Raw genomic sequence first — 9,544 nt, forward strand, 5'->3', positions numbered from 1 at the left:
TCATAAAATTCAAATTCCTTTTGGAACATAAATAACCCAGTTACCTGCCATTTTAAAATCAGATTTTATTCCCTCTCAAACACGACTAAAAGTAACAAGCCTCTACTTTCTAATTGTGTGGGAGGGGACACATGTAATATCCAATTACATTTAACCATAATGCCGTAAGTACATCTGAAGAATCCAAGGGAGGAAGTGATATTACTTCAGGCTGCAATTGTATACAGAAATCAAAATTTTAGCTTCCACTCAGTTCCCTCAAATGTTTTCCCAGACTCAGCCTACTAAAAGAATTAACATTATTTTCATATCTCAACATTCCAGTCTTAAAACCCAGAAGAGAAGGGTACCAAACTTTTCACACCTATTCCCCAAAGTAGATTCCTACTTCTGACTTCCAACATCTGGGGATACCAAAGTCTGATTTTTTTCCCCTGCCACTTCTAATTCCTCCTTCCTGAAAAAAAAGGGCAGGAAATAACAGGAAATTCTGAAGTCCCTGAAACCAGACTTCCTAGATTTAATACTTCATCACTTACTTGGATCCGTTGACAAAGTTCCTGAATTTCCTGATAAGATTAGAGTGTTTTATAATCTTAACATTCAGTGAATATATTGGTAAGCACTTACTACTGTAGTTAAGTCGATGTTTTTCTGTGTTCCCAAATATGTGTCTAGCCTAGCACTCAAAAACCTTAAAACTAAATCTTTGACAATACTAGAATAAAGCTCATTTCCTATACTTAGGAGTCTGAAGGTTCAGGTAAAGTGCCCAACATTTAAAAATAGATGGGATGTTGGCCTTTAAGCAGTTTTCACTATTGTTTCCCCCTACACATGTACAGCAATGTTTCACAACTAAAAATAACAGGATGTTCATGTTGACCGATAAGCTTTCTATCATCTCTGACCATCCCTATGCACTAAAACCTTTAAGGCAGGCATTAGATTTTATAATTTGCTTCCCAAATGCATTACCCTCGTAAAACTGTTAGCATAAGAAATAAATGCAAATAGTCAAGCAACAAAGGAAAAGCATGAAGGAACAGACACAAGATTAACTGTCAAATCACTTTTTAGCCATCATTTAAACTTTTTAAACTAGCCTGGAAATGTTTAAAAATACTATTAAAAAACCCCATACCAAACTACTCCAGGATTCTAAATGTGTTGTGTCTTAAACATATTACACATAGAAAAGAGCGGAAAAAGTAATATAGGACTTCTTCAGACAAACAAGACAAAAAGTGTTTTATAATATTTTATTATCAATAACAAACAGCTGCTTTAATGTGTCTGTGTCCTGCAGCTGTTAATGGGGTGGATGGGAGGACACCCTTGACCCTAACAAGGAAAACTCAAATTAAGCCTTTATATACAAGCAAATTTAGAGCTCTTTTAAGTGTCCAAAGCTATTAATTAGTTTAATTGAGGCATTAAACTAATTCTGAATTAACATATTTGAATAACCAAGAACTAAAATGTTCAATTTTTCTAGTACAAAAAAATTAAATTTGCTTTAGTTATAAAAGAGCTCTGTCAATATACACAAACTATATACTTCAGACATTCACAAAAATGTGAGCAGAAGGCTTATCAAAAGACATTTAATACAATTAGTTTTCAACAACCCCTTGGTGGTCCACATCTACAAAGATATCCAGCCCAGCCCAACCCCCCTCCAAATCCCACCCCCACAGAAAAGCACATACTTACCAGAATTTTTAGCAAGTATGGTTTGGGAATTTGTGGTTTTTTGTTTGTTTGTTTGTTTTTTAAAAAAAAGGCCCCCAGGGCAAGTTATTTACAGTTTAATTGCCACTGTCAACTGATCTGGACCTGGACCTGGACCTGGACCTCTGGCGATCCACAGATGCTGGAGACTTAGATCTACTTGAAGAACCACGTTTCTGGCTCTTCTCAGGCACAGGAGACCTACTAACTGAACGGGACTTGCTCCTGCTCCGGCTCCTGCTTCTTGACCGGCTGTAAGACTTGCGACTACGGGAACGAGATCGGCTCCGTGACCTAGAGGAACTCCTGGTCCTTGATCGAGACCTGCTTCTTGACCTACTATGAAAAGTGCGAGAAAGGGGAAAGAAAGTGGGGAATGAGCCTTCATGACACACCCTAACAAACCCATTAAGTAAAACTTTATGACTTAAAAATATTAAAGATACCTGTGCCTTTTGCTGCCTTCAATTAATTTGATTTTTCTCCCATTTATTTCCTTTCCAGAAAGTTTTTCAATAGCATTCTTTAAATCACCATAAGAGGCAAATTCAACCACCCTAAAATGAAGAAAAATAATCTTAAAAAGACACATACCCTCCCGTGCAGCCGCATGCACTATATACAGCAACCTAGGTAAGTAGTAGTTGCTCTGTTACACTTTGCTATTCCTATGTTAGGTCTTTTTTTAAAAAAATATTTTCTTTTCAGTTGTAGTTGGACACAATATCTTTATTCCAGGGCCTTGCATGTGCTTGGCGTGCACTCTACTGCTAAGCCACAATCCCAGCCCCTAGGTCTAATTTCTGACAGACAATAGCGTAGCAAAGTTTTGGCATTGCTGACATTCTGCGCCAGAAAATTCTTTGCTATAGCATGTTTTGAAGCATGCCTGGCCTCTACAGTTTAGAAGTCTTTAGCACCCTCAACCAGTTGTGACAACCAAACCTGTCTCCAGAAATTATCCCCTGGGAAGCAAAACTGCCCCAGATGGAGAACCATCAGAACAGAGCATGAACAAATTATATAAGTTCTCAAACATGTTCACAGTAAAATCTTTCAGGATATTTCAAAAGACTTTCAAAATCTCTAGTACATACTCACCCTTCATTTAATTTAGGTCGATGTGCATCCGCAAAGGTTACTTCCCCAGCTTGTCTCATGAAATCTTTGAGATCCTTAACATAAGACAATTGTGTCAAGCAAAGAAAAGGAAAAGTGACACACAAACAACCACATGGTATAAAAACAAGACTACTGAAAGAGAAGTTGTTAGATAAAGTACAAACATGGCATATACCACACTTGTATTCTATCAGAATTCAAAAATTTATGTCAGGGCACGAAATAAACAAATAGCATATTGCTTGTAAGCAAAATGCTAGAGGAAATTCAGATTTTTAACATTAAAGTAGTATTAGTCTATATTGAGCTCAGTACAAAAGGAAAAAAAACAAACAAGAAACAAAAACAAAAACAAAAAAGAAACAGTACATATTTTTAAAGTAAAGACTAAGTAGAAGTTTTATATTTAACAGAACATTTACAAGACACCAGTTATTTTGTGCCCCATATGTCATTAAAAAAGTTTACTTTACCTTTATTAATATTTCCCTAGGCTAGTCAAGCAGCAAACCATTAATCGGTCGGAGAAACCTTCATGACATATGCCCGACTGGCTCTTCGCCACCCACTTGAAGGATACTACCCAATCGATGGAAGCCTTTAATCGCACAGCCCTCCCTATTAGCAGACTACTGGCGATGCAGACATGTTCTACTCTTGTGCAGTTACCAAGGACCACTTTACTGCGATCAGGATTCCAACGACCACCTAATTTCGTATCTTTCAACTCTTTTCGACCAGGACCTCTTATTCGGAAGCGTTACAGGAAGACAGCTCTCAACTTAGGGATCAGATCACGTTATCAACGCTCTGGGATCGCTGCAACCTGGCACTTCAATAAGTGCACCGATTACATCTAGACCGGCAAACACAGATCTAGAGGTGGCCAACTGATCACTGTAGGAGCTGACTGGCAAAGTCAACCAGGCCCAACCAAGAGTGACCAAGACAACGATTAGGATAACCCACAGGCACTCCTCGTCATAAGGCCAACGACACAGATAGGCTGGCAAATAAAGGGTTTAATATTTGGTTAAAATTGATTTTAAAAAACAAGAAAAAATATCCTCAAAACATTTACATTTGATCACATATTAAAATTTGAAATATCCCCCAGTTACATTTAATTAAAATTTAAAATTACAAATTAAATCCATTAATTTAATTAAAGATAAAACTACTTTTAATAAAACATTAATAAAAATTAACTACCCATTAACTTTATTTTTTAAAAAAAGCCACATTAAAATAACTCAAAACTGTATTTCAACAAACCTGCCAGCTGACTCTTGAGGATAAATTTTCAACTATAAGTCGATTTTCTGTTCTTACAGGTGGAGCATTTCTGAGGAAAAAAATGAGTATTCACAACAGATGAAATGCAATGTTAATGTGCAGTGACAAATGCATTTCTTGTGTTCAACTGAGGACAAGTTCAAACAATCAGACATGACAAATTATTCAAATGATTATAAAGTGTTATTCTGTGATTCATTACTCATCAATCTGAAGTAGCACTTTAACACAGGCTGAAAAGAAGTCCCAGAGCATTTATGGCTAATGTTTCCCCAAAGGTAAATACTGCCCCTATAGTAACTGTTCAACCACCACAGCCATTCAACCACCACATACCGTCTATCATTTCGAGGTCTGCGACTACTAAAACGGTCAGAGTAGCGTCCTCTACCTCTTCCACCTCGAGATCGTGCCCTAGCATGTTCAATAGTAACCCTAGAGAAAAAAGAAGAAAAAAAAAACCTCCATTCATATATACTCAAGTTCAAAGAATATTCCAGCTGACAGTCTGCTCTATTTTCCAGGGCCAATTATAAAACTAACGATTCTCACCTTTCACTGCAAAGTTCTTTCCCATCAAGTTCATATACAGCATCATCTGCATCCCTGGGATCCTCAAATTCCTAAAATTTAAGCATAAGAGAACCCGGGCTTTAAATGTGCATTCTACAACATACTTAAAGCATCAAAGATACTAAGACAGGATGGGAAGTGTAATCTTAACATAACAATACAAATAAACCTAACCAAGGGGTGACTGGGAGTGGCTTTCAGCCAGACAGCAATTAGGACATTTTAATTCTTAAAATAATAAGCAAATTGCTGCCTCATGGCTATATAACATTTCTGAAAACAAGCATTCTACCTGGGTTCATTATGAGTGAAAACAGTACTAATAAAAACCTTCACCTACTATTTGACAGATAATTCACCTAGTTCTAAATAAATACTTACCACAAAACCAAAACCTCTTTTCAGATCAATATCTCTGATCCGTCCATAACCCTTGAAGAATCTTTCCACATCTTTCTCCCTGGCCGCTGGGTTTAGCCTCCCGATGAACACTCGACAGCCACTCATGATGTCCGGCTAGTATTTCCTGTTAAGAAAATAATTCAATCGAAATAATACCAATTAGTGGCCAAGAGATCAAACATATGACTCAAATAAGAATGTTTACCTATGGATGTTATAAACAAGATTGTCAACAGTGCCTCTAATTAGGCCAGGTCCCTCGTAGACAAAAATTAAATCTCGCCTGCCAACACGATTCCCTCCTCCCTGATCCCAGACCGCAGCAACCGCAACGCCCACTGCCACTTCTTGAACTGCGCAGCCGCACAATCTCCCAAGCTCCTAGGCCCCCTCCCATCTGCCGCAGTTAGGAAAGGCCGAGAAGTGCGGGCGGAGCCGACCCCGCCCTTCGCAAGGCCAGCCCAATGGCGACCGGCCGCGCAAGCGTAGCCACCACCTAGGAGCGTCACAGCGGGGGGTGGAAGCCGGAATCTCGCGACGCCACAGCTGAGCCTGCGCAGACCGCAGCAGGCGGGCACTAGGCAGCACAAAATGGCGGCCGCACAGTAAGCGGCAGGGGAGAGGCGCGAGCCAAATTCCCTTCTCGCTCCCCCTCGTCTGGTACCGCTGTGCCGGAGTCCCTGGGCTAGCTCACCGGAAGGCCTAACGGTACCCAGGGAAAAGGCAGACCCTGCTAGAAGGCCTAACGGCACCCCGACCCACTACAGGAAGGATCGGGGTAATGAAGACATAAACAGTAGCAGGGAGGGGCGCGCAATCCCTCAGTAAAACGGACTAGAACCATGACCGCCCTTCCACCTTCAGTACCCCTCCAACAATACCAAAAGGGAGACGTGCCCCAGCGCCCACCTCAATCAACTGCGCTCATTAGACGCCGTCCTCCGCAAAGAGAGCAGCCCCAGCCACTCGCGACCTGAGCGGCCATGAAGAAGCCTCGATCCGAGAAGCCTTGCCCTCAAAGTGAGCCACTCACCTACCGGACAGGATCTTTGGCAGCTGAGACCCAGAGAGGGCCGTAGTCTGCGACGGAGTCGTCTGCCTCCCCGCAGACCAGGACTCAACTCGTCTACGTCTCTCGACAACTGACGCACTTAGCAGCTCTGGCGTTCCACAAAATGGAAGGCGCGCCCCTGCGTCACTTCCGGGGCCGCCCCTGGGATTTGGAGAGTGCAGCCCGTTGGATCCAGGGACGGAAGTTTCCGCGGGGCAGGAAGTTTCCGCGGGGCGGGAGCTTCCTTACAGTGACCCAGAGAGCGACCCTCAATCCGCGGTGGGTGGGGCTTGGGGCGGGAACTAACCCGGGCGCGGCCGGAGCCCGGAAACGTTCGCTCCTCTGGGGATGTAGAGTTCTGTTTGTCGTCCCGAATAAAAAGATCCTGACGAATTGACAGCCCTTTTGAAAAACCTAAAGTTTTTCTTACGTACCCTGAAGGTACCTGGGTAAAAGAAATCTAGGATTTTGCAAAAACACCTGCACTTCTCAGTCCCTTTGCTGAGCAAGGGTGCACCTGGATGGCATGTAAATGCCGCGGACAGGTGGTTTAGTTGTACTGAGAAGTCTAAAATATTTTTCTAAATGGAATGGAAGGTTTTTCTTGATGAAACATTGAAATTGGAACTGCAGCAAGAAGGCCATATTGAATCAACGAAAGACAAATTTCTACCTTCCCACCACTCTGGAACTGAGCTGGCTGACCAGAAGAGGTTTCAAACTGCTTTTAAACCCAAGGGCTATTTGGTTAATCCTCCCGGTTCGGGTTTCTGTAATATAACACACAGCAAAGTCGACAGTTCTTCCGAAACAGAATATTGAGGTTTCTTGGTGTGAAAACGCCCTCCACATCCTTAACTCCAGCGTTTCCCCAATAAGGTTGGTAGGTAAGCCTAGACACTTAGGCATAAAGAGAACGATGGTGAAAAGGTTACATTTAGGTGGAATTTAATGAATCCCATTTTTGAAAAGTGCCCAGAATCTAGGATTGTATACTTGCAGCTACAGTTACTTTGCCATAAATAAAAGTAGTTCAGGAAAGAGGAGAGCAACTAATCCTTACTCTCACCCAAGGGGCCCTTAGGTACTAGGATAGTTTGTATGGATGAGCTCCATTCACAGTTATATATACAAATAAAAAGAGCCTCAGTGAGTACACAGCAAAGTTGTAGTTACTTATCTATAGTGTAAAAAAGTTAAGGATCTAGTTAAAATAAGTGTTTATTAAATTAAAAGAAAAAAAATAACCTTTAGATGTTAGCCTAATAAACACTAACATTTTATAATACACAAATTGTTCTCAAACCAATTTGATTACATTTGTCTGGTTTCTGCATATTTCAAGAAATGAGGAAAACAGTTTTTTATTAATTTCTATATTTTATGTTGATGTGGAAACAATTACTTATGATTTTACTGACTACCTGTTACTTTTGCTTCTATAAGAGAAGGTAATCTGGAAGAGGTTTTCTGGGGATGAGAACATGAAAGATGGTGCTGTACACAATGAAAACAAGTTGCTACTTTCAGCTCATGATGGTGTGATTTTCATTAGGACTTTTTTCCCCCCAGTGCTGGAGACTGAACCCAGTTCCTTAGGCATGCTAGGGAAGTGCTCTACTGCTGAGCTACATCCCCAGCCCTAAGGACTAAATCTTTTTATAAACTCTTTTTCTTGATTTATTAACTCTTGAAAAGTTTGTGAGTTCCACAAAAAGTAATGTTTCCTTAGTGATATTAATATTATGATTAATATTAATGTTTCCTTAGTGGTATAATATTATAACAATAGAATACTGTCTTCTGCAGTGTTTTTTTTCATGAAGACTTTCAAGTCTTCCTATCAGATTGTTTCTTACCAGTTTCTCCAATAAACACAATCATCTTCCATGAACAGAATTACTTATCTGTTTATATGATCTTAGAGTATTCTGTTTATACCCCTGTTGTTGAGAGCCACAGCCGAAGGGGCTCCAGCAAACTTTCAGACTGCCAGCTGATGATTGGCTCACAGCGGCCCCAGCAACACCTAGCTGATTGGCTCCTCTGTGGAGATGCTCATTGAGCTGTTTCCCTGCCCTTTCAGACTACCAGCTGATGATTGGCTCACAGCAGCCCCAGCAACATCTAGCAACATCTAGCTGATTGGCTCCTCTGCGGTGATGCTCATTGGGCTGTTTCCCTGCCCTTTCAGACCACGGAGCTGCTCATTGGGGGACTTTTTTGGCTCTGCCCATGCAACCCAGCCAATCGGCCTCAAGAGCAGGAGGATTATGGGAGGAAGAGGTTGTTGGGGTGTGTGGCTTGTGGGAAGCTGGTGGTGGCAGTTGGGCTCTGAGGGTTTTTTCCTGAGGAGCTGTTTTGTTTATCTTGTGTGGTTCTAAAAATAAAGTTAGTTTCTTTTGACAAGTGGCTCCTGAATTGTGCCCAGCCAGACTGCGGCACCCTGTAATTTTCTCATCACTGACTTATATTAAAATATGTGTTCTTCCTTGTCCCAGAAATGCCTAGTACAGGAACAACTCAATATTTATAGGTCTGTATTTACATGACCATTTTTTCCAGGTTGCCCGGTTCCTCTGTTAACGTTTCAACAAGATGGCTTGGCAGCCTTTTCCAAAAACATCCAACTAAATGGCAAATCTTTAGCTCAGGAAAAAAGATGCAGAGATATTACAGATTAAAATAAACACAAAGTTTATTGTCCATGTCTGTTGGGGACTTTCAGCATTGCTGATAAGTTTCATTCCTCACAATCTTGATTTAATTCATCTAATTCAGGAGTCCACAATTATAGCTTGTGGCCTTCAGCCTCTTAAAAGATCTGAGAATGATTTTTACACCTTTTAATGTGGGTGGGGTGGGGGGGGTGTTGAAACAAGAATAATATTGGGCAATACATGAAAAATATATGAAACTTTGAGGATGGCCTTAGGCCTGAGCCTAAGCAACTCCATTTTAAAAACTCCAGACTCATTAGGCCCACCTAACAGAGCCTTCCAGTATGGCCTCAGACAAGGTATTTCTCCTCACCTTGAGTGAAGCCTCTGGCAGGCTGTCCTTGCCTGATAAGAGGGAAAGGTGAGAAGATCAGGGTGGAGACCACCAGACCAGATATTTCTGACCCCAGGGTAAATGATGTCATGGAGAAATCCAGTGGTAACTGATAAGGATTGAAAGCGGGGTCAAAAGCCCCCAAATTTAGTATAAATAATAGAGCAAATGAACAGGGATTCAGCCAGCCGAAACAAGGATGCACTCAAGCTGGAGAGCCTGAGGAGGACCTGGACTGATATCCCATCACTTGTCATCGTTTTCCTGATTCTCTGTGTGATCCTCACCACTCTCAAACTCTACCGCTGCCTT

At 41.3% G+C, this 9,544-nt stretch overlaps 1 protein-coding gene across 4 annotated transcripts; it reads right to left on the bottom strand.

Annotated features, from left to right (window-relative positions):
• Positions 1–1,248: 1,248 nt before the first annotated feature.
• Srsf5 (serine and arginine rich splicing factor 5) lies at positions 1,249–6,312 on the bottom strand. Of its 4 annotated transcripts, none has more exons than XM_076850312.2 (8): positions 6,161–6,312; positions 5,107–5,251; positions 4,705–4,775; positions 4,489–4,587; positions 4,132–4,201; positions 2,836–2,909; positions 2,181–2,291; positions 1,249–2,070 (listed from the first exon to the last, which is right to left on the bottom strand). In XM_076850312.2, the coding sequence occupies exons 2-8, from the start codon at positions 5,230–5,232 to the stop codon at positions 1,812–1,814; spliced, it is 810 nt and encodes a 269-aa protein (XP_076706427.1). In that variant the 5' UTR covers positions 5,233–5,251; positions 6,161–6,312; the 3' UTR covers positions 1,249–1,811. The 4 variants fall into 4 exon arrangements, with proteins under 4 accessions (XP_076706427.1, XP_076706425.1, XP_076706424.1 ...); XM_076850310.2 differs by having other exon boundaries at positions 1,249–2,073; positions 6,165–6,311; XM_076850309.2 differs by having other exon boundaries at positions 1,249–2,073; positions 6,161–6,311.
• Positions 6,313–9,544: the final 3,232 nt, after the last annotated feature.

This window comes from Callospermophilus lateralis, chromosome 3 (assembly GCF_048772815.1).
Source record: "Callospermophilus lateralis isolate mCalLat2 chromosome 3, mCalLat2.hap1, whole genome shotgun sequence".
Lineage (NCBI taxonomy): Eukaryota > Metazoa > Chordata > Mammalia > Rodentia > Sciuridae > Callospermophilus > Callospermophilus lateralis.